Source organism: Mesoplodon bidens, assembly GCF_964165515.1.
Source record: "Mesoplodon bidens genome assembly, chromosome: 2".
Lineage (NCBI taxonomy): Eukaryota > Metazoa > Chordata > Mammalia > Artiodactyla > Ziphiidae > Mesoplodon > Mesoplodon bidens.
Window position 1 is genome coordinate 42,963,839 of NC_138177.1, and position 25,122 is coordinate 42,988,960.

A 25,122-nucleotide genomic window follows, 5' to 3' on the forward strand; every position below is an offset into this window, starting at 1 on the left:
GTGTTTAGACCGGTGGCTTTTTGTTGAAGTGAATGTGAATGCTCAAGGAAGAACTTAATAGCATATAAATGGTCATTTTCAATGTTTATAGAGCTCAGCTACTGAAAACATTCTGCTCCTGGGATTTTTTTTAACTATTTTAAAACTCTCTAGGTAGTCTGCTTTCTTCTTTCAATTTGCCATAGTCTATCTATTGATAATTACTCATTCATTCAACACATGCTTAGTGAGCGCATACTGTAAGCCATGCATTCAAATATCAGAAGAAATTTTCTCAAATAGTTTTGACCTGATTTCACTCTCAGATCAGTCACTGCAGTAGTGTCCTCTTGACTGAGGGATGTGAAATCCAATGAGAGTTCTGTCATTTACTAGCATTAGACATATTACCTACCCTCTTCTATATTTAATTTTCTCTTTCATAAAATGATGATAATAATACAGGCATATCTTGGAGATATTACTGTTTTAGTTCCAGACCATCTCAATAAGGCAAATATGGCAATAAAGTAAGTCACACAAATTTTTTGGTTTCTCAGTGCCTATAAAAGTTATGCTTGGAGCCTGTGCTCCGCAGCGGGAGAGGCCACAACAGTGAGAGGCCCGTGTACCGCAAAAAAAAAAAAAAAAAGTTATGCTTACACTGTACTGTAGTCCATTAAGTGTGCAATAGCATTATGTCTTTTAAAATAATGTACATACCTTAATTTAAAAATACTTTATAGCTAAAAGGTGCTAACCATCATTTGACAATGCAGGGTTGCCATAAAACTTCAATTTGTAAAAATTGCAAGATCTGTGAAGTGCAATGAAGCAAAGCACAATAAAATAAAATAAAGTATGCCTGTACTATCAAACTTAAAAGTTTGTTGTAAGGGAAAACCTTTAGAATATACTGGTTAAATATTACGTTTTAACAAAAGGACAGAGGAATGGGGTTTGTTAGGGAAGTAAAGTACATAAATTCTAATCATATTCTTAGGAGTCAACTTGATTCTATAGTTCATAATGCTTGTATGTGGAACCCAATACTACTTGCCAGTGTTTTGATAAATTATCTCATTTAAATTTCTGAAGGAATGTAGATAAAGGGAAATAATAGAGACCTTATCTTGATTTTCTCTGAAATTAACAAAAGCTTTTATTAGAAATATTTCGTACTGTCTGGCTAAACCTTCCACAAACAGAACAAAAACTAAGAATACATGGAGAGAAATGCTTTTTGTTTTACTCACTTAGATGATAGAAATTAACTGGATTGCCATTTAAGAGGGCTTTAAACCTTAAGTTATTTATATATTATAAGAAATCTGACATCATTAAATGCTTACTTTTCCTCGAGTTTGGAATGAGGAGTTTTATATTCATTATTTCCCATAATCCTTGCATCGTATTGGTATTGAAGAGGTTATTTTGCCTGGATTGTCAAGGAAACAGGCCTCAGGAAATTTACTGAATTGCCCTAGATCACACAGCTAGTTACGTGGCCTGAGCCTGGATCCAAATCCTGAGATTATTCCACTTTCTCATGCTGCCTCTTGTTGAGGAGCTCTCATTTAAAGTGAGAAAAGGAGGAATTTTTTAAAACTTGGGTTATTAATACTCAGTTGTTGTTTCCAGTGCCTCCAAAGATACAGCGTGGCCCTACAGTTATGAAGGTCCAAGTTGGTCAAAGAGTGGACATTCCATGCAGTGCTCAAGGGACACCTCTTCCTGTAATCACCTGGTTTACAGGTGGAAGTGCCATGTTGGTTGATGGACTGCAGCATATTAGTCATCCAGACGGAACATTCAGCATCGACCAAGCTGTGCTCTCTGATGCTGGCATATATACATGTGTCGCTACTAACATAGCAGGCAGTGATGAGACGGAGATAACGCTACATGTCCAAGGTGATTTTTGGCCTAGGAAAATGTTTGTACAGTGGGGGAAAAACCCTGGAGTCTATACAGAATATATAGTCTTGGATGGTCTTGGATCACTTTCAGAAGATTTCTATATAACTTTTATGGCTCTCTAGTTAACTTTGAAAGGAGAATGATTCCAGAAAGAAATGAAACTATACATTACAAAACTGTTTACCTTTGAAAATGGAGTTGCCCTGGATGATGCAGACAGTGGAAACAATCCTAGATAAGTGCCCCACCCACTATTTTTGGTTTGGAAGAAATTGTGGGCAGAGTGGGTTGGAGTAGGATTTACCTCATAGTGGTAATTTGCACTCAATGTTAATCCCTAGAAGTCGAGGTCCACTGTTCCCTGTAATGATGTAGGCCTTATTTTGAGGGTTTAAATATTAATCCTTGGGGACTTCCATGGTGGTCCAGTGGTTAGGGCTCCAAGCTTACACTGCAGAGGGGCAGGGGTTCAATCTCTGGTCAGGGAACTAAGAACCTACAGGCCACGTGTCACGGCCAGAAAAAAAAAAAAGGTGAATCTTTATTCCTTCAAGCAACAAGTGTTTATCAAGTTCCTGACAGGCGTCTGTCATGATCTGGGCAGTGAGGAGGAAATAGTGACAAAGGTAAAACACGTGCTCTCGTGAGTGGTTCTATAAGTAGGCAGAAAGCAAGCAAGCAAATAAACAAGAAATACAGATCGTGAGACATGCTGTGTAGAAAATTAAAATAAGGTGATGCTCCCAGCAGTTGGCTACTTTAGCTTGAATTGTCATGTAGGACTTCTCTGAGGAGATAATATTTATAGTGAAATCTTGTTGACTGGCAGGAACCAGCCATTTCCAATCAGGAGGAAAAGCACTCCTGTCAGAGAGAATACCATTGCAAAGGTAGGAATAGAGAAGCAGGTGTCATACTTAGCCTCAGAAGAGTTCGATATTGCCCAAGGAAAGCCTATGATAATGCATTTATTTTTCTAACAGAACCACCTATGCTGGAAGATCTAGAGCCTCCATATAACACTCCATTCCAAGAAAGAGTGGCCAATCAACGCATTGCATTTCCATGTCCTGCAAAAGGTGTGTAATACTCAGACACATGGGCATTGGCATAATGTTGTATGCTTCCAGAATTCTATATTGAACCCCAAACATCATAAAATTCTACTTGTCAGTCCTCGTTATAACATTTGGGCATAATGGAAACGAATCCCTCTTTCAAATAACAACTAGGTTGAATAGGTATTTTTCCCTCCCAGGTGTTTTATTTCCTTCACTGGAAATACCTTCTGTTTTTTCAAACTTGCCTTATCTAGCATGTTTTCCAGGTCTTTCGTGCTTCTTCCTGTTACTCCTTAGTTCATTCTATTTTTGACAAGAATTCTGTTTAAAATGTGACAGATAGGGCTATTCAAACTTTGCATATTTATCTCAGTCAGGGGTATAAATTAGGGCAATCCCCTTGTTCGTTCTAGATACTTCTTTTCTAAAAACCTCTTTCTAGATTTATCCTCTACTGGTGATTCTGGAGCCAGGTTGTAACTTGGTTCTCTGATGCTTGTCCAAACTCCTTCTCTCCCTGAATTTCTGGGTTTTCTATCCCACCATGTTTCCTAGCAGGAGATTGTTATTCTCTCTCCTCTAGAGGATGTGAAAAAGACACTGTCACTATCACCTTATTCTGGATGCCCAGTAGATGGTTAAGAACATCCTTTCTTTCGCATATGCGTTCATCTGCAATGACTCAAATGAGTCTGTAGCAGTTCTGGCAAAGACCAAGCAGTATTCTTTCCGTGACCTCCTGGAGGGCTCCATGCCACTGGTAGCATTAGTACTCCCACATGTAACTCTTAACTCTCCTGTCCCTGGAGACAGTGGCAGTTGAAGGTCCTTAAGGCTGTCTCTGTTACTGTAGCAAGATTTTGCATCTCTTAACAGCCTTAAAAGAAAGATAACTTTAACAAGATTTTCAGATATCTAAAGAATTGTCAGTAACTATTCCCAGAGCCAGTGAGGAGGGAGGCAAGGCCTGGAGAAGGATCCTTGAGAAGGGTTTAAGTTCAGCTGAGTTCTGTGGGTGCTTACTACTGATGGAGCCCTGCCAGTGGCACTATTGCTCAGTACTCTCCACTGAATCCCTGACTCCCAAGCTGGCTTGGACTTCCCTTTTCCATTTTGAAATACCACCTCTTCCTAGTACTCTATTTTCACCTGGGATAGAATTCTTGAGTTCATTTAAAAATAGCTAGATGCCTTTTCATTTTATTTGCCATGAATTTCATCTTGACCATGGTTGTTCTACCATTTAGAAGTAAAATAGAACACAGTTTCTTTCTTTTGCTTGTTCATTTACTTTTTCATTTATTAACTTAACAAATATTAATTGAGAAGTTTGAGAACCACATAAAAGAATGAGTAGGATGTAAGGAAATGATTATAACCCCCTTTTTTCTTTTTTTTTTTTGTGTGGTATGTGGGCCTCTCACTGTTGTGGCCTCTCCCATTGCAGAGCACAGGCTTCTGGGCGCGCAGGCCTAGCAGCCATGGCTCACGGGCCCAGCCGCCCCGCGGCATGTGGGATCTTCCTGGACCAGAGCACGAACCCGTGTCCCCTGCATCGGCAGGCAGACTCTCAACCACTGCACCACCAGGGAAGCCCTATAACCCCCTTTTTTCCTTGACAACATGAACAACTGCAGTCCATCAGTTTTATCTTCTCTTCCTCATCAGTCAGCATCTTACTATGAGGATGATGAAATAGGCCAATATTTTTGTGTTATTTTTTCCCAAAAGTATAGTCATTTTATTAGTTCATAGTCATTCATAGTCAATCACAGTCATTTTTATAATTCCTTAACTCAATTTGAGTTTAACCTAAATGACACATTCTATGTATTCCTGCCATTCTTTTGTACTTAGATATATGACCATTCTTTAATATTTTTATTATGCTTTAATATAAGATTATTAGCCATGTCATACAATTATATTAATTTTATTGAATGTGCTTTTTAAATTTTTATAGGGATTAAGTAAAATGTGAAAGTACTTAGAATAGTGCCTGGCACATTGTTTGCTAAATAAATACATTCTTATTATAGAGTTTACTGTTTGTCTATTTCAAGTACGTCCTTTTGGCTCCATTATGCATTTTAAGGTGGTTCTTATCACTTTCATTCATGAATTATGTAACTTCCATTCACTCTCTTGGTCATAAATAAATTGAGGAAAGCAATTCTGCTCACTGCTTTCTCAGCTTTCTTTTCAGTATAAAAAGTCAAGAATTAATCTATTGCCCTCTGTTTAACAGAATGGGATCCCCAGAAGATGTGTGGATAGTAGACATTCCTCATCTCTGCTCTATCAGGCCTGTTTAAAATGTGACTTATGAAGCATCATTTCTGTACATCATTTATGTACTCTGAGCAATCTTCATGTATATTCCTCTGATAGTATCTTATTTTTGCTCTTCCTTTATTTTCATCCAAAAACTCTCCCCATTTCTAGTCCATTTAATTAATATAGCTTTTTTCCCCCACTAGCACCATGAACTCACTCAAGAAAATGTTTTGCTTTGCTTACTATCATCTGAATGTCTTGATAAAAACAACTTTAATCAAATTCTACACTACAGACCATACATCTTTTAAGACTGATCAGGAATTAGAGGCATTAAATACCATAATCTCGTCAAAATCCCATGCCAGGAGCAATATCTTCAAAGAAGCATAGAACCTAAGGGTACATGTTATAATCATAACAAATTTTATTTCTCCTCAAGATTTTTGATATTTAATAGTGACTTCTAATTTTGTTGTAAAATATCACAAAGCTTTAATTTCTTATTTAGGTACCCCCAAACCAACCATCAAATGGTTGTGGAACGGTAGAGAGCTGACAGCCAGAGATCCTGGTATTTCTATATTAGAAGATGGCACATTGTTGGTTATTGCTTCTGTTACGCCATATGACAATGGGGAGTACATTTGTGTGGCAGTCAATGAAGCGGGAACCACAGAAAAAAAATATAACCTCAAAGTCCATGGTAAATACAGATAGAAATGCTAAAATCATATAACTGAATATGTGACATTTTCAGATTCTTCTATATATGTTATTCTTTCAGTCTAGTGTTATTTAATATTTATGTGAAAAGACGTGTTATCAACCAGAAAAGTAGTGGTCTAACTTCATTTATTGATTTATTTTTTAGCACTGAAAGTTCAAATGGTAGAAAAAGATACATAGTCAAAAGTCCCCTGGACCTGAGCTAAGCCATCTACTTATCCTCCCTATGGGCAAGGAAAGTTGTTAGGTATATGTGTGTATGTATGTATCTTCCCAGAGATATTTTTATGCAAAAATGAAGAAATATGAATATATATTTCATCCTCTTTTTTTTTTTTTTTTCTTTTTGCGGTATGCGGGCCTCTCACTGTTGTGGCCTCTCCCGTTGCGGAGCACAGGCTCCGGATGCGCAGGCCCAGTGGCCATGGCTCACGGGCCCAGCCGCTCCGCGGCATATGGGATCCTCCCAGACCGGGGCACGAACCCGTATCCCCTGCATCGGCAGGCGGACTCTCAACCACTGCGCCACCAGGGAGGCCCTCATCCTCTTTTTTTTACATACAAAATGCATTTATAATAGACCATTATATACATTACTCCACATCTTGCCTATTTCATTAAACACTCTATCCTGGAGATCTAACTCTTATTTATGCCTACCTAGCATCCCACCATACCATGATTTACTTAACCTTCTTCTAGTAATGATGAGCATTTGGTTTGGTACCATTTGTTTACTATTCTAAGTAATGATTCAATGAAATCATGTATATATGGCACTTTGCATGCATCAAAGGATATGTGCATTTCGAAATGTGATGGATATTGGCTTCCAGAAACAGTGGGCAATATTCATTCTCATCAGCAAAGTAGTCTCACGTAACTTGAGACTCTAGCAGTTTGCATTCTGAGTGGTATGTGAAATAAATAGGATCTCCCTTTAATTTATCCTTAATTCAAAACTCTAAAATAATAATTAAAGTAAAAATTCAATGAGCTACTTATAAATATAGTGGTCAAGACTCTTCATTTCATAATAAAAGCTGTCTTAAGTATGACCAGCCTTTCTAGCTATCAAGTATCTCAGAATTTGCTTTCTAAAGTCCTTTGTAAAGAAACTTTGTATATAATATTTATTTAAAACTATCTAACTACAACTTCTCACTTTTTGCAGTTCCTCCAGTAATTAAAGATAAAGAACAAGTAACAAATGTGTCCGTGTTGGTCAACCAGCTGACCAGTCTCATTTGTGAAGTTGAAGGTACTCCATCTCCCATCATTATGTGGTATAAAGATGATGTCCAGGTAAATGGAGACATCCAAATATGCATAGGTCCTTGCCTCTCCCTCTGAAGTAAATCATTCAAATGTGACTTTCTTATTAATAATAGTATAAAAATTTTACTTCAAATTTTAATTATGCATTTTTATTAGGATTGGAAATAACACTGACCCTTTTGGCCTTAAAAGGTGACTGAAAGCAGCACTATTCAGATTGTGAGCAATGGGAAGATATTAAAGCTCTTCAAAGCCACTCCAGAGGATGCAGGAAGATATTCCTGCAAAGCAATTAATACTGCAGGCACTTCTCAGAAGTATTTCAACATCGATGTGCTAGGTAAGGAAAACATTCTTTTAAAAAACTGCAATTCAGATGTATCTCTTATATAGGACAGCATTAACTGTATTAAAGAGTAAAGAGATGAAAAATAAATTGATAGGAGAAATATTCATTTTATTATTATTTTTGTCTTTAATATTGGTTAATCAGAACCATGTGATATAGAAAGTTTATAGGTATTTGTTATTATCATATAGCGATGTCTATGGGTACTTGGTACTGTCTTGTACAGAAAATACTAAATTACTGCTCTTGTTAGTTTCTCTAATGATGTGGTCAGGAAATTCTTTGGGAAGTAACTATAGAGGATGATGCACAGTAAAATTCATTCATGTTGCCAACATCTCCTAAAGCTGCTAGGTTGTACATGAACTGAGGAAGGTAGTAAATTCACCCTCCCCTGCATTCTAATTAATTCCTATAACTAAACAATCTCAGCCCTGATTCTAATTAAATGGGGAGAATGCTGAGAATGGGTAGCAGCTGTAATAAATTGGGATTTAAAACATTTAAAATGTTTTAATCATAATCATAAAATTTTTATAAGTTTAGTTTGTGAAATTATATTTGCTGATTAAAGTTTACTTTGTGATAAAATGCCTTCCTTCCTTTTCAATGTTTTGCTCATCGAAAGGGCATATGATTTGTAAGTCTGGAGTGGAAGTGAGGTCTGGTAATGATGCTGCATTAGAATTACCGTTCGTAAACTGCTAAAACATAAAAGTTCTGTCTCTCATAAGTCTTCTCAAAGCCTGAAGTACTTTGAATTTCCTCTGCTAAAATTACCATTATTGTATTTAAGTATAGGTTATAGAAACAAAGTGATCTTTTCTATCATTAGTCTCATTGGCATTATTTCTCTTGGCACTCATTTACTCTCAGAACTTTGACTGCTATCTGTGCACTGATGACTCCCACATTTTTATCTCCAGCTCAGACTTCTTCCCTGAGCTCTCAGGTGATATATCTGATCTCCTCTACAATATCTTGGCTTGGATATCTCAGTGGCATAGAAAACAGAGAGGTCTCAGTAAATGTCTGTTCTGGTCACCTTCAATGACCCCCATCATAGTGACCAGCACCTCCATCCATCCACTTGCTTCTGGCACAACCTGGTACTCATTCTTCCTACCTCCCTCTCCCTGACTCTGTAAATCTGTCTACATCCTGTTAAATCTGCTTCTTAATTCCATGTTAATTATAATTTATAAGCTGAATTGATATAATAGCCTCCTAACTACTCCCCTTCATCCATTATTTGCCACTGGAATCCGATCTTCATTCAGAAGCCAGTGTGGTCTTAAAACAAATTTGATCACAGCCCTCCCTTATTGAAACCCTTTAATGGCTGATCATTGCTCTGAAGATTAAGATCAAACACCGTAGTGTGATATAAAGGGGGAGGATTCAAAGACCAGGGAAGTTTATGGGAGCTCTTTAATATGCTTTATAATTCCGAGAATAAAAACTAGTACAATCTTTTCACATTATATCTCATTTACAATTTTAGCATAGGAGCCCTTTAAAAGAGACAAGGGTAATATATTTCAAACAGCACTATGGTAGAATTTAAACATTATAAGATTGTCATTGACTATGTCATTCATTATCTAAAACGTATAGCAGTAGTAAATTTCATTATATGAGCTTCACTGCTCATTTATATTCTAAACTCCTTTTGTACATTGATTTAATACTCCTCAAAATGAGTTCTTTACTACTATAATTCTTCCAAGTAATTGTCTTGCTATCAAATCTTTCATGAACGTGTTCCTATGTTTAAATTTGACATTTGGGTCTGCAGATGTGATATGAAAGGGATTATTGTATGATATTTTACTTTTAACATTAAGATTTTGTTGAAATATTATAGAAATCATTATCTTCTCTCACTCCCCATTCTTTTTGCTAAGTCATAGATTTTCATGATAAAATGTCTTTGTTCAAGTCCCACCCACCATAATAGGTACCAGCTCCCCAAGTGAAGTCTCAGTTGTCCTCAACCAGGATACCACCCTTGAATGCCAAGTTAAAGGCACTCCCTTTCCCATTATTCACTGGTTCAAAGATGGCAAGTGAGTACCTCTTCTGTATTTGTTACAAGGATCCAATTGTTTGGAAATAGATGTGGATTTTCCCCGTCTTAATTATCTTATCACATAGAGTATTATTAAATGAACATGAAGGAAAAACAATATTATTCAAAAATGGTCTCAAATTTATGAATTTATGAATTGTAAGACTTTATAAATGCTGGGAATTTATTTTAGAGACACAGAGGAACTCACATTTATTATACACTAAATATACACTAAGGGCTAAGAATGAAAAATGAAAAATGGAAGATCCAAGTACAGAGATAATCTTGTCTTTTCATGAAATTGTTTGAATTATTAAAAAGGAAAACTTGCTTATGACAGCAAAATGAATGCTTAAGCTAGTTTAATATATGGTCAAAAAGGAACAACCACAAAAGAGCAATTAGATATTTCTCTTAGCCCTTGTGTATTATTATAATTTCTGAAAGCAGCTGTCTGAGACCTAAATAGCAAAGAGTAAAGGTTTTCAGTGTATAAAATAAAGGATTGTGTAAAAACTTTTTATATGTCAATAAGAAAGACAAACAACATAGAAAAATGTGTGGAAGGTATAAACAGGCAATTAAAAAGTTATATAGTTAAGCAATAAATATATTAAAAGATGCTTATCTTACCTTCAATAATTTGGAGAAGGTAAGCAAAATAATATGATTTTGTTTTTCATACATTAGTTTGGCAAGAAAAAGTAGAGGTTTGAAAAATATCAAGTGTTGGCTTAGAGTATGGGAAATCAGGATATAGGACTCTGATGGGACAATGTAAATTAGTACTCTGAAAGGCAATTTGTTGATATCTATTAAAATTTAAATGCTCATATGCTATAATGTAGCAATTACACTTCTGGTGTCTAGGACAGGGAAGCCAGTCATCTGTTCTGCAGGAAGGCTTGACTCCCTGAATACTCCCTGAAACCCTGTGAAAGCAGAAAAGTGAAAACTGCTTAAAGCTTGACATTGGGAGAGAGGATAGATGACGTATGGCATTGTCTTATTATGAAACACTGGACAGCAATTAAAAAGAGTAAGATCAGGCTATATGTACCAAAACTATCTCCATAGCTATTGTCAAGTGAAAAGTAGAACAATAATACAATACCACTTATGTATAACAACTTTAGATTCCTCTAACAATACACTTATGGGTGAAAAATGTTTAGAAAAACGTGGAAGAACACAAACTAAACTGACAATCGTAAGACGTCTAGAGAAAAGACTCACATTAGGGGTAATGAAACAAGGAGACCTTTTCTTATTATAATGTTTTTTTGTTTGTTTCAATTTTTGTGTTACTTCATAATTAACAATCAGTGAAAGTTTTAAAGTTACTTCAATTTGAGTAGCATTATCAAGTATTCCACTTCTTTAAACAGTTAAAATGCATTAAAGTAAGGTACTTTATTCTCTTAGCTTTAGAGAACTTAAAAGAGTCATACCAAGGAATAGTATGAGATGCTACCACAGAAAATTAAATGTGTTTCCATTTAACCTTGTAGTCTGATTGTTGGCTTATTAATATAGCAGTGCATCTATTTATCATGGGGCTAGTTCACTGCAGCTTTTAAAAAACTGGCTATGGGTCTTCCTGAAAGAAGATCAATGGATTTTAAAGGCATGACTCTTAGGATATCATAGACTTTAATTACCATGATGTTTTAAGTATTAAATAAAGCTGCTGCCAAACATAAAGTAAGCATTTTATAGTAGTTAGTAAATGACTCCGTATAGTAGAAGAAGACTTCTTGACAAATATATATGAGCTGCCTTTGGGGTAAATATCTTTCAGTATTTATAATTATAAAAGCATTCGTATTTATTACAATATCTACTTTTTAGGAAAATTGGCATGATCATTGTCTGTAGTAAGTAATAACCATTCATTCTATTGTAAATATTTTTCCAGGTGTTATAATACTAGTTTACAAATAATATTGCTTAGCTTGAAGCTCCTGTACACTTAGTTTTTCTTTTCTGAATGATGGTAGAAATTTTGGCTTTGTAAACCAAAAAAAAAGGGGGGGAGATGAATGAAAGAAATAAAGTTTTGTATTAATATTATTCAACAATTTAAGTTTGAAATGAAGTTCAATTTAATAATTTAATATTATTCATTCAATTTAAGTTTAAGTGAAGTTTTGTCTCAAAGTGATAATTATCTACTTTCATTAGTAAAGTGGTTTAATAATTCTGTTCTTCTGAACAGAAGTACTTAATCATATCATTGTATTTTTTTTAGATTCATACTAAAAAAATCAACTTTGATTCATATTTTTAAATTCATATGATTTAATGATTTTCATTGTGATTAATAAAAGAGAAAACATTTAGGATAACAAAAATGGGCCCATGGAATAAAATTTTACTTTTTCTAGGCCTTTATTTTTGGGAGACTCTAATATTGAACTTCTAGACAAAGGGCAAAGTTTACATTTAAAGAATGCACGAAGAAGTGACAAGGGACGCTACCAGTGTACTGTGTCTAATGCAGCTGGCAAACAAGCCAAGGATATAAAACTGACTATCTATAGTAAGTGTGACGCTCTTATGCTTTTTACTGTTATTATCAGTTTTCATTATACATTGAAAATCAGGGTTTGCTCTACTGTTAACTGCTGTTTGATTCAATACTAAGTAATTTGGAATGCTATTTACTTTAAAAGAAAAAGCCTATTTTCATGTGTTTTAAGCTAGAACATTGCATCCAATTTTAATGTATTTTATCATTAAGTATGGATTTCTTCAAGGGGTCTAGTGATTTTCATATGACCTCACTTAAGAGGTCAAGTATTCCCTGATTTGTTAGTGTAACATAAACCAAATGTCTGTATCCCTAAAGGGGTTTTTAAAAAGCTCTAAAAAGAGTAGAGATGCATGAAATACAATGAAGATGATGGTATGAGAACAACTCAATTATTCTATTTTCATTGCATCTTGGCCTTTATTCAGACCACATGGTAATATTTTAAATGTTTTAGGCTGTGCTGCTATTTTCTCTCAGTTAAGTCCCCATCAGAGGTATGTAGCCCTCATTTCACTAAAATTCTCAATATCCCCTGAGGAAGGTGACTGCCAAAGTCATTTATTTTTTATGCCAGGAGCCATAGGAAGGCACTTGAACATCATGTTGCAGGCACAAAGAATTGCATGATAGAAAGGAATAGGGCTCATTAGGCCAGTCATGCTTATTATGGCTCTACTTCCTGCACTATCTTCTGCTTTGTATAGCGTTTGACACTCAAGGAAAATTTAGATACCTCAGGAATGTCACTTCCTTGTAGGATCTTCCCAAACCAAACCAATCACGTCATCACTCTCTATTACATTGTCCTAGTTTTCTTTATAGCATGGATCACTGTCTCATAGTTTAATTGCTTACTTATGGGTTTATTTACTTATTTGCTATTTCTCTCAAAGGAAGCTAAACTTCATAAAAGCAGGGCCTTGTTTTGCATGTTCTCTACTTTAATGTCTGATGCACAGTAGCTCTCAAGAAATACTTGCTCAGTGAATGAATTGTCTAGTGATACACTGTTCAGTATGGTAGGCACCAGCCACACGTGACTGTTGAGCATTGGAAATGTGGCTACTCCAAATTGAGACAAGCTGTAAGTATAAAATACACACCAGATATCAAAGACTTAATATGAAAATATAATGTAAGATACCTAAGTAATAATTTTACATTGATTACATCTGAAATGATATTTTAGATATATTGGACTAAGTAAAATGTATTATTTCCCTACTTTTTAATGTGGCTACTAAAAATTTTTAAATTATATATGTGATCTTAATTATAATTCTGTTGGACGGTGATGGTTTGAGTCACGGATGTAGAAAACAAACTTATGGTTACCAGAGGTTAGGTGGGGAAGTGGCGGGGGGATAAATTGGGAGACCGGGACTGACACATACACGCTACTATGTATAAAATAGATAACTAATAAGACCCCGCTGTATAGCACAGGGAACTCTACTCAGTACTCTGTAATGGCCTATATGGAAGAAGAATCTAAAAAAAAAAAAAAAAAACAGAGGATATATGTATATGTATAACAGATTCACTTTGCTGTACACCTGAATCTAACACAACATTGTAAATCAACTATACCCCAATAAAAATTAAAAAAAAAAAAAAAAGGAACTTGGGCTTCTGAGGTAAGTGGACTTGGGTTCAGACCCAACTTCTGCCACTTACTAACTTTGCAGCTTTGGACAAATTGCCTGACCCCTCTGAGCTTCGGTCTCATCTATAAAATGGGGATAATAACAGTACCTACTTAATAATATTATTGTGAGGATCAATTGCTAGATACTTTATATTGCCCAGCTTACAGTAAAAGTTCAACGAATATTATTCATTTATTATTATCTACTTAGTGATTGTATTGTCTTGCAACTTGAAATATATGTAGAATCTGGCTTGATTTCTATATAACTTCACTGAATTGCAAATTTCCCTTTTTTAATGTTAGTTGTCTTTATATAAAGTTCAAATAGCATTCTTGAATCAAAGAAATTTTATTTAATGCAGGCTTTTAAATCATTTCTCTCTACAAATAGAAGCCTGTGGAAGAAATCAGTCGTGAACAGACACGTCCTCCAAAAAACAGTAATGTTACTGAAAGATTAGCTGTCCAGGCATCCAAGTTAAACAAAAGTGTTATTGCTACCATTGGCCTCCTACCAGAACCAACCTTTTAAACAATAGGTGCAATATTTCCCCTAAGCTGTTGAATAGTTTTCTCTACATTGTTGTATTGTTGCCAAAGAATGTGATGAATACATTTTGGTGATTCAATAAGACTCCTATTTCCATAGGAGTTGAGTTCTTTCATTTCAGATTTTCTTGTTCATTTGGTATGATGCCCTAAGGCACCGAGAAGAGAGGGCTTTGTAATGATTAAACCTTCTTAGATTGTCTGAGATGAAAGGCACTGTAACACTGTGAAGTTTTAAGTATTCAGTAATTCAGGAAATAATGCCACTTCCTCTCTAGCAAGCTTGTCTGCACCTCTGAGTGGGTAATCTTAAGCTTATTTTATTTCACTTGAGAAAATGCTTTTATTCCTAAGAATAAATGAAACAGATGCCATACTTGGGCTAACTGTGAGAAATATTTATCTAGATTTCAGGTTGAGAATGTGGTTCATACTGCAGTTGATTCATTCATTTTCTTTACATACTAACGAGGAAAAAGCAGGTGGGTCCGATGCATCTGAAAGGCAGAAATGCACATTTTGCCTGAATTAGGGAAGAAATGGAGACAAAATATGATGAAAAATAAAAAAGATGGAGGGGAAATGGGGGGTGGGGAACGAATGTGAAAATAAAGGAAATAAAAGAGCTTTTAATAACCTATGGGGAGACTGCAGATTCATAACTAGTAGTTCCGAGGCAAAGATTTTTAACCTGCAGTCTGTGCATAAGTTTCAGAGGTCTGAGAGTTTCCCCAAATGGTGTAAAAGTCTTTGAGTGTATATACATGGTACATTTTAATGTGCAGTGGGTTCATAACATTTACCTGTAACACCCTTCCTCAGACAGAAGTACAGGTCTCATAAAAGTATATATGAATTAAATTGAAACAGGAAGAAATATTTATCTGGCAGATTTAAACAGTAGATGGTTTATTGTTCTGCTTTCAGCTGGAAATGTTCTTTGAGTAATTTTTTTCTCAATTTCATAACTACAAACTTATAAAATGAACTCTTTTCAATACAAGTGATATTCCTTTGCAAAGCATTCATGGAGGGCAAGGGGTTGTTTGAACCTATGTTCTTGACTTCATTTTTTAAATTAAATTTAATTTGTTTATTTTTATTAGTTTTTATTGGAGTATGGTTGTTTTACAATGTTGTGTTAGCCTCCACTGCACAACAAAATGAATCAGCTATACACATACAGATATCCCCTCCCTTCTGGACTTCCCTCCCATTTAGGTTACCACAGTGCATTAGGTAGAGTTACCATCTGTTCTTGACTTCATTAATGTATCATCCAACTAATTAGGCTAGCCAGTTTATTTAGACAATTTCAGCCAAAAATTTGATGTATGTTTCTAGATTCCATGAATAGGCTCAAATCAAAATTAAAATTTAAAGTCTGAGTAAAATGTTCTTTCTTAAGATTTCAAAATGGTGGCTTGAATTGATATTAATTAATTATCTATAGCAGGACTTGACAAACCTTTTTTATAAAGGGCAAGTTGGTAAATATTTTAGGCTTTGCAGACTGTGAGGCAAAATCAAGGACATTATGTAGGTACTTACATAACAAAATAGAAAGAAATGTCTACCAATTGTTTATTCATGATATTCTATTTTTCTGGTAATTTTAAAAATTGTAAAATTTGTTGTAATACAAGTCTACTAATGAGAATGGATTTCTTTTGGAGGGATAACATTTTACTTAATTGGAGTTCAAAGTTAATGATTCCTGTCACCAAAATTAAATGCAGATGTTCATCTGTTAATACTGGTCTGTAATGAGATTTTATGTATTTCATTTTTGAAAATGTCTTTTCATGCAGATACTGTAGATACTGTCAAATACTAATATCATTTCACAAACATAAGATTTTAATTGATCATATTCATTACTTGAAAGGCATTTGCAGAATTCTGTTATATTCTCTTGATATTTGACTTTTGGCCTGCCATTCTACTCCCAATTAATCAATTCCAATTGAAGGTTAGATGGAAGGCCCTCATTTTCAGAGATAAAAGAACTTAAAATGTGGAAGTTTCATTTGCATTTGCATCAAAGTTTGACAAACATTGTTGAAACTGAAAGTTGAGGTCAGAAAATATATTCACTGCAAATTTCTAGGGGAATTGAGATCTGAGTTTTGTTTGACAGCATGGAAAATGTGTAGAGGAGCTTGACATTACTTGTGATTCAAACAACAGAATGACTACTAACAGTATAGATTTTGCATTCAAGTGCTGGTTTTATCTGGTAAGTTTAGGTTGAATTTATTAAGAAACTGTCAAGTTTATGGCAAAACTAAATTCCAGAATCATTCAGTACTCAATAATAGTGTTTGAGGACAATTCTCATTCAGAAAAAATTCAGTCTCAGTCCTAAGCTCCAAAAATTAAAATGTAACTTTACCACCATTAAGACATTAAGCTGCTATAAGGTAGAACAAGTCATTATATTCACCTTCTACTTCTGACAAAAATTCATGGAACTGATGATATTTAAGTCTATAAGAGCAAGTAAAATACCCCTTGGACAGTTCTGTTTCAATAACACATGAATATTTTACACAAGTGCTGATGAATAGTACAAGGAATAATGATAGACTCTTAGAATTTTACATTTTAATAAATTTAAAATGTAAAATTTGTAAATTTCTCTAAACCTTTTTCTGCCCCAAACGTATTTTTATCACCATCAGTGGTAGCACATCTTAGCAGATTCCACTTCAGGTTGTAATAAATTAGTGCTTTTTCTACTTCTTTGAAAATATTTTTGTCTGTAGTTGTTCCATGCAGACTATTCTTAGAGACTAATTCTTCAGTTTCTTCAATGTGGCATTGACTCCTCAAATAAAAGACAGCTAAGCAGTATCAGTAACATCTGTCAATTTGTCAAGAGCCAAGAATACTATTCAGAAAAGTTCCCTTTAAAAAAAAATGACTATTGATATTGTCAGTTTTCTCAACTCTTCAAGCAGTTTTTCTTATGGAAAGGCTAATCATCTTAAACAAATTGATTAGTTTAGGCATAATTGTTTGCTAATGCAATCATTCTTGATTTAATTAAATCACTGTTGGTAAATGGCTCTCCTTCCTTGGCTAACAAATGAGCCACTCAGAAACTTAGATGGTAGCCTCATTTTGACTTTTTATCTTTGTGAAGAAATTCTGCCTAATGAGACATTCTATTTTATATTAATTTATCGGTTGTTTTTCTTTGAATGGGATATATTGTGATGAGTACTTAGGCTAATAGAGTTAGTGTGCAGTGTATTTTTTTCAAAACAGCTATAGTGTTATTAAAAAATAAACTCAGTGCTTTGCCATTGAACCTAATAACAAAATAATCCACACTGTTCTGTGCTTTAAAAATGTTACGTTTTAAAGCTTACTTTTCTTTTTCTGTGTGTGTTTTGACATGGGGAGTATGCACTGGTAATAAAAGTAAAGTATGGTTATGCTCATATCACGGTATGGTGATATTTATGGCACATGAAATGCTGTTGGCTTATAATTGTGTCACTGAAATTTATGGTGAGCTGAGCAACAGTGAGAAACAATGAGAACACCACATTTGGTATTTATTGCAACAATTTAACTCTGCCATTGTAAAAGTGAACATAGCCATAGACAGTACATAAACAAATGAGCATGACCATACTCCAATAAAACTTAATAGGTGCTGAAGTTTGAATTTCATATAATTTTTACATGTCACAAAATATTATCAGTATTTTGATTTTTTCCAGTCATTTAAAAATGCAAAAACTGTGTTTGGTTCAGCATCTTGATGCCTGGCCTGTGGGCCATAATTGGCTGCCCTGATTTATATAGTAAACCACCTTATAGAAAAATTACTCCACCATCAAATTTACCTCACAATACAGGCATACCTCTGAGATATTGCAGGTTCTGTTCCAGATCACCACAATAAAGCAAATATTGCAATAAAGCGAGTCACACAAATTTTTTTTGGTTTCCCAGTGCAAATAAAAGTTATGTTTACACTATACTATAGTCTATTAAATGTACAAAAGCATTATGTCTAATAAAAGTACACACCTTAATTTAAAAATACTTTATCGCTAAAAAATACTAACCATCATCTGAGCCGTTAGCAAGTCATAGTAGTAACATTAAAATCTCTGATCAGATATACAGATTGCCAACAAACACATGAAAGAATGCTCAACATCATTAATCATTAGAGAAATGCAGATCAAAACTACAATGAGATATCATCTCACACCAGTCAGAATGGCCATCATCAAAAAATCTACAAACAATAAATGCTGGAGAGGGTGTGGAGAAAAGAGAACCCTCTTGCACTGTTGGTGGGAATGTAAATTGATACAGCCACTATGGAGAACAGTATGGAGGTTCCTTAAAAAACTACAAATAGAACTACCATATGACCCAGCAATCCCACTACTGGGCATATAGCCTGAGAAAACCATAATTCAAAAAGAGTCATGTACCACAATGTTCATTGCAGCTCTATTTACAATAGCCAGAACATGGAAGCAACCTAAGTGCCCACCAACAGATGAATGGATAAAGAAGATGTGGCACATATATACAATGGAATATTACTCAGCCATAAAAAGAAACGAAACTGAGTTATTTGCAGTGAGGTGGATGGACCTAGAGTCTGTCATACAGAGTGAAATAAGTCAGAAAGAGAAAAACAAATACTGTATGCTAACACATATATATGGAATCTAAAAAAAAAGGTGATGAAGAACCTAGGGGCAAGACAGTAATAAAGACACAGACCTCCCAGAGAATGGACTTGAGGACACGGGCAGGGGGAAGGGTAAGCTGAGACAAAATGAGAGAGTGGCATGGACATAAATACACTACCAAATGTAAAATAGATAGCTAGTGGGAAGCAGCTGCATAGCACAGGGAGATCAGCTCGGTGCTTTGTGACCACCTAGAGGGGTGGGATAGGGAGGGTGGGAGGCAGGGGGACGTAAGAGGGAAGAGACATGGGGATATATGTATATGTCTAACTGATTTACTTTGTTATAAAGCAGAAACTAACACACCATTGTAAAGCAATTATACTCCAATAAAGATGTTAAAAAATATAATGATATTTTTATTAAAGAATCCATCATGATCACTAAAAAGAATAAAATAAAATCTCTGATCATAGATCTCCACAACAAATATAATAATAATGAGAAAGTTTGAAGTATTGATAGAAATACCAAAATGTGACAAAGACAGGAAGTGAGCCAATGCTGTTGGAAAATAGTGCCAGTAGACTTGCTCATTGCAGGCCTGCCACAGACCTTCAGTTTGTGAAAAATACAGTGTCGGCAAAGCACAATAAAATGAAGTATGCCTGTATAGTAGATCTTGCCTTCATTTATGTGTGAGGAAAAAAATATGTATATTAATGTTTGTCACTATGAACTAGTTCTAAGAACAATTATCAGAAAACATTAAGGAATTCTACTCAGATCTAGATACTGTTTCCTAATATTCTTTTCCACTAAAAAGAACCAGAGCTTCTAGGAGAAATAGTTCATTCTAAGGCTGGGGCAGAGAGTATAAGGATGAGCCTGGAGCATGTAGTAGGGCCAGAAAGTAAGAAAATACTAAAATAATATGATGTGAGTATGTCAGAGGGACATAGGGCTGGTTGGAATAGCTCCCAAAGGCCATAAATGGAACAATTTGAACAATAAAATAAATAGTGTAGTATTGGATTATACCCAAAGTATAAAATGAATCTCCATGAGTGCATATTGATATAAATAAATAAATTGGGGAAGAGAGACTAATCTCTCATACAGAAGAATTCCAGATCAATTATGTAGGTATTCCCCTCTCAAGGAAGTAGAATTGCTCCCCCCGCCCTCATATATATGGGCTGGGAAGAGTGATTCTTTTCAAAAGAGCAAAAGAGAGTAACTTTACAGTGGAGGAACCTAGCAAAATCTACCTCAACCAGGTGGTCAAGGTCAACATCGTGATAAGCTATGTTGATAGTGTGTACCCTTGATACGATTGATGAGAATGGCACTCTGTGATCGTGTTTCCAAAACCCATAACCCTAGTCCAAACATAAGAAAAACATTCTCTTCTAAAATAAAAGTTTATTTTTAAAAGCTAAGGCACTCAAATTCAGGCACATGCCATTTAATTTATTTTAAGTTATTACAGTGATAGCATAATCCTGGAATGATCGTGTTCCGAGTATGTAGCAGGGCTTGAGTCAGTGGTGGTGTTTTTCCAGCAGCAGAGTCCTCATGTGGTGTGAGAGGCCAGACATGTGGTTACTGAATTATGAAAGATACACATGTAGCCAATTAGATGAGTATAATTGGGTGAATGAACTCTCTGTGGCAGTTCCAAAAAAAAAAAAAAACAAAGTAAGAAGAAGCAAAAGTTAAAGACTCCACAGCTATTACCAGTAGCTGGATATGAAAGCACTTAGGCCTTTTGTATTTCCTGGGGAAAGGGCGTGCAGTTGTACCTCATCTGACATTTTTGCTCCCTTGGCCTCATTTCAAACTTATTGTATTTACTTTAAGTGGGATTTATTTTGTTTTGCTTTGTTTGTTAAACACGACTTTCTTAGTTACTGTAATATGATCTATTGGGCTTAAATGAACCCCTGAAATGAAAACTGACATTCTGCTTTCACTGAACTCTGAAACCCAAAAGGAGAGTGGTGAAGATTGTTTTGACAAAACAGGCAACTAATTATCAGTAGGTAAATCACAGACTTCCTAATTGTCTCTAATTCATATTTACTTTAATGCATTATTTAAATATCTATAGCATTTGAGACTTTGATGCAGATGCTAAAACTTAGAAGACTTGTTTCTGTTCTGAAATCCTTTGTAGTTCCACCTAGTATTAAAGGAGGGAATGTCACCACAGAAATATCAGCACTGATCAACAGCATCATTAAACTGGAATGTGAAACACGGGGACTTCCAATGCCTGCTATTACTTGGTATAAAGACAGCCAACCAATCATATCCAGCTCACAAGCACTTTATATTGATAAAGGACAATTTCTTCATATCCCTCGAGCACAGGTCTCTGATTCAGCAACATATAAGTGTCAAGTAACCAATGTTGCTGGGACTGCTGAAAAATCATTCCATGTGGATGTCTATGGTAAGGAAAAAAATATATGTTTTAATTATGTACTTTTCTGCCTATGCTTTCGAATATGGCAACATGCAATTTGTTCACTAATAAATCCCTGTTGGGTTGGGTTGTCTTCGATATGCATACATTGGAATTAGAAGAATTTGTCTCATGATTTGGAAAAATATTTTAAAAAGCTAAGGTTAGCAAGAAGTGGCCCATTCATTCAGTCAACCATCTGCCTATGGCACTTGGGAATCTAGACCATTTGATTTTTATGGAGAAGGTAAAGTAGTTCTTAGGACTAAGCTCATTCTCTCCAATTTGTCCTTTTTAACCCAGACACAGTATAGAGTATCCTACAATATTTAGACTAATTGCCGATAAGCTGAACCAAGAAATTCTTTCCTCAGTAGCTTAGGGGGAGATGAACATGCAGGTAGTTTCTATAGTCAAACTACGTGAGCTAAAAATGAAAAGAATCCCCTTTATTTCATTAGGATTTTAAAGAATTGCCTGAAATATTACTTTTTTCTACCTAGTTCCTCCAATGATTGAAGGTGACTTGGCTGTGCCTCTCAATAAGCAAGTGGTTATTGCTCATTCGTTGACACTGGAATGTAAAGCTGCTGGCAACCCTCCTCCAGTTCTCACCTGGTTGAAAGACGGTGCACCTGTGAAAGCGAGTGACAACATCCGCATAGAAGCTGGTGGGAAGAAACTAGAAATCATGGGTGCCCTAGAAGTCAATAGGGGACAGTATATATGTGTGGCTACCAGTGTGGCAGGAGAAAAGGAAATCAAATACGAAGTTGACGTCTTAGGTAAATGAGGATGCTGCCACCTGTATTCTCATATTCATAGCAAAACCTGACTAGTTTATTAAATGCTTTTGTGTTCATGGAATAATAAAACAATCTTAGAGAAGGTTTAGTGATCTGTTCAACTCTGGGCTACACATTACTGAGTGGTGAATTGATCACCAGAGTCCCAAGATCTAAAAACCCACATAAATCTTCTACTTGCCCTGATAGGTACACTTTGTAACTAGGTAGATGCCTTTTTACATTTGTGACAATATCTGATTGTAATGAGTGACAGCATGGTCTCTTGTCATGAGCACTGTGCTAAACAATAGGAAACTTAGTCTGTGGGACTTGGGAAGTTATCTTGTAACCTTACATCTCTATTTCTTTATAAATTGAAGGCTTTCAATGCAGGCCCAATTTTTGAGGTTCCCTTATCTTATTCTTATGAAAATAAGCAACATAAAATATGAATCAACTTTATGTTTTGATGGCATCATCAGCCCCATAGTGCTAGATTAACTGAGAAAAATTCACAGCGTGTCGAAAGTATTTTTATTGATTATGGCAAATGTGTATTGTAAAAGGTATTTTACAATACATTTCAAGTCTCCTTCATGTACCAAATGACTATGATACTTATCAGCCTTCTAAGTGCAACTTAGTATTGCTTAAAGTGATGCTATATTTTTTCTTGTAAACATTTCTTTGTATGTTACATCCTTGCTGTTTTCTAGTGCCACCAGCTATAGAAGGAGGAGATGAAATGTCTTACTTCATTGTGATGGTTAATAACTTACTGGAGCTAGATTGTCAAGCGACAGGCTCTCCTCCACCAACTATCATGTAAGGGTTTTGGTATGTCTTCTAAATATCTCCCACTTCTTTATTTGAGTGTTTTAGAGCTATCTTGAAAGAGGTCCTGTGTCATTCAAAAGTGATTTATAAAATTATACTAATTATATCCCTCTTTTAAAAGACATACTCTATATTCAAGGCAACTTTTATTTGATACTCACAGGGCCCATAAATCTGCTCAATTAGAAGACTTCATTATATGCTCTTAAAAATTACATTTTCCGTTCATAGAGACAGACTATTAAGCAGTATCTGTCAGATGTTCCTGAAGCACTGAAATGTTAAATGAACAACGGAATTTAAAACAGTATGCCAGACATGTTAAGGAATAGTGGAAGTTAACGTGAATATATGATTACCAATACTTTTTTCTCATTCCTTCATTCACAAAGTATTTCTTGAATACTTATCTTTCATTTCCAAAGTGCTCTGGGATATGCAAAGGAACAGATACTCAGCTAACTTTTGGGCTAAAATATGTTCACACATGATTATAAAACTAAATGGAAAGTGATAATTCATAATAAGTTAAAAATTATAATGCTATATGATTTTAGGATTTTATTTTACTGATGTTTTAAGATTATGTGTGCTTTGTTGGTTAATATTATTTAAACATTTGAAGTGAGTGCTATGTAGGGGCATTTGCCTCTTTCTGTAGCCCAGCATTAATAGTAGAATGAAGAACTGTACACCTAGTTCTTGGGTTCCAATAATATGCCAACTTCTTTGTTAAACTAGGTTTCCCTTTTCTTTTCCCTATTTACAGTTTATTTTATTAGAGTGAGCAGATGGGAAATTAGGCAAGTACATAATTGAGAATACATATATATAAATGTATCATATATGCATATATATACATATACATACATATATATAAGTATATAAGTCAAATATATGAATAAATGTAGTTCCTCCGAGATAGATAGATTGCTTTAGAAACATAGTTATTTAAGATATAGTTAGGAACATAGTTATTTGAAATATGTCTCCAGACTTCTTTTTGCCTTATTTCTGTAGGTGGCTGAAGGATGGCCAGCTAATTGATGAAAGGGATGGATTCAAGATCTTACTAAATGGACACAAACTGGTTATAGCCCAGGCTCAAGTGTCAGACACAGGCCTTTATCGGTGTATAGCAACAAACACTGCTGGAGACCACAAGAAGGAGTTTGAAGTGACTGTTCATGGTAGGCTGAAGAAGGAGCATTTCACTGAAAATTCATTTATGCATTGTTTCAGTATCTAATTCAGAACTTAGCTCAGTAATCTGGATAAATCTTGAGTTGTGGAAAGTAGTGCTAATTTGAGTGAGAATCTGGATCAAATTTGAATTAGATATTGGGAAATTTTAAGGCACTTTACTAACACAGAAGATTTAACCAAGAGGTATCATGTGAATGAACTGAGACAGAATTTAAATGGTAAGAGGTATATTCTGCCTAGAATGTGAGGGTCTGAGGAATGAGATCAAAGAAGATAGAAGAGGCAGGCAGCAAATTTCAAATAAAGGGGGGATACGAGTGTTCAAAGGTTCAGCCAAAACAGGAGGGAGTGTGAATAAAGTCATTTCCAGAAATGGAGGCTGAGGGTGTTATGCAGGATCCAGGGCACATAAGTGCACTCATGGAACTGGCACAATAGGGTTAGAACCATTAATCTAATGACAGAAGCAACCCTCTGCCAGGGTATTAGGTGTCTCACTTGGGAGACCTTGGGGAGGGAGGGACTGGAATGAGAAACTGGAGAGTGTTTGGAAGCCACAAGCAGAGGTTTCTATGAACATCAACTTCATTCTTCCCAGGCGGACTGGTTTTTTCCTGTATTTTGATGAAATACAGCTAATCCTGTTTCTCAGTCTCAATTCCAATTCTTGAGGGAGGGGATCTGGCAGGCCCAGCTTAAATCAAGTTACTATCCTGGATTTAATCAGCCTTGCTGGGGACAGTCATGT

General features: G+C 35.2%; 1 protein-coding gene across 6 annotated transcripts in view; it reads left to right on the plus strand.

Annotated features, from left to right (window-relative positions):
• The window catches only part of HMCN1 (hemicentin 1), a 526,618-nt gene that overhangs the window by 281,604 nt on the left and 219,892 nt on the right, over positions 1-25,122 (plus strand). For 5 of the 6 annotated variants that reach the window (XR_014015141.1, XM_081225456.1, XM_081225458.1 and 2 more), the window contains 11 exons: positions 1,621-1,893; positions 2,883-2,978; positions 5,749-5,943; positions 7,141-7,271; positions 7,437-7,584; positions 9,536-9,662; positions 12,055-12,209; positions 21,253-21,531; positions 22,047-22,328; positions 23,048-23,156; positions 24,189-24,358. Coding sequence is in view for 5 of the 6 variants with exons in the window: in XM_081225456.1 (XP_081081582.1) it covers positions 1,621-1,893; positions 2,883-2,978; positions 5,749-5,943; positions 7,141-7,271; positions 7,437-7,584; positions 9,536-9,662; positions 12,055-12,209; positions 21,253-21,531; positions 22,047-22,328; positions 23,048-23,156; positions 24,189-24,358 (1,965 nt within the window). In the remaining variant the exon portion in view is untranslated. The remainder of the gene's footprint in view (positions 1-1,620; positions 1,894-2,882; positions 2,979-5,748; positions 5,944-7,140; positions 7,272-7,436; positions 7,585-9,535; positions 9,663-12,054; positions 12,210-21,252; positions 21,532-22,046; positions 22,329-23,047; positions 23,157-24,188; positions 24,359-25,122) is intronic. The other variant, XM_081225457.1, reaches the window with a different exon arrangement.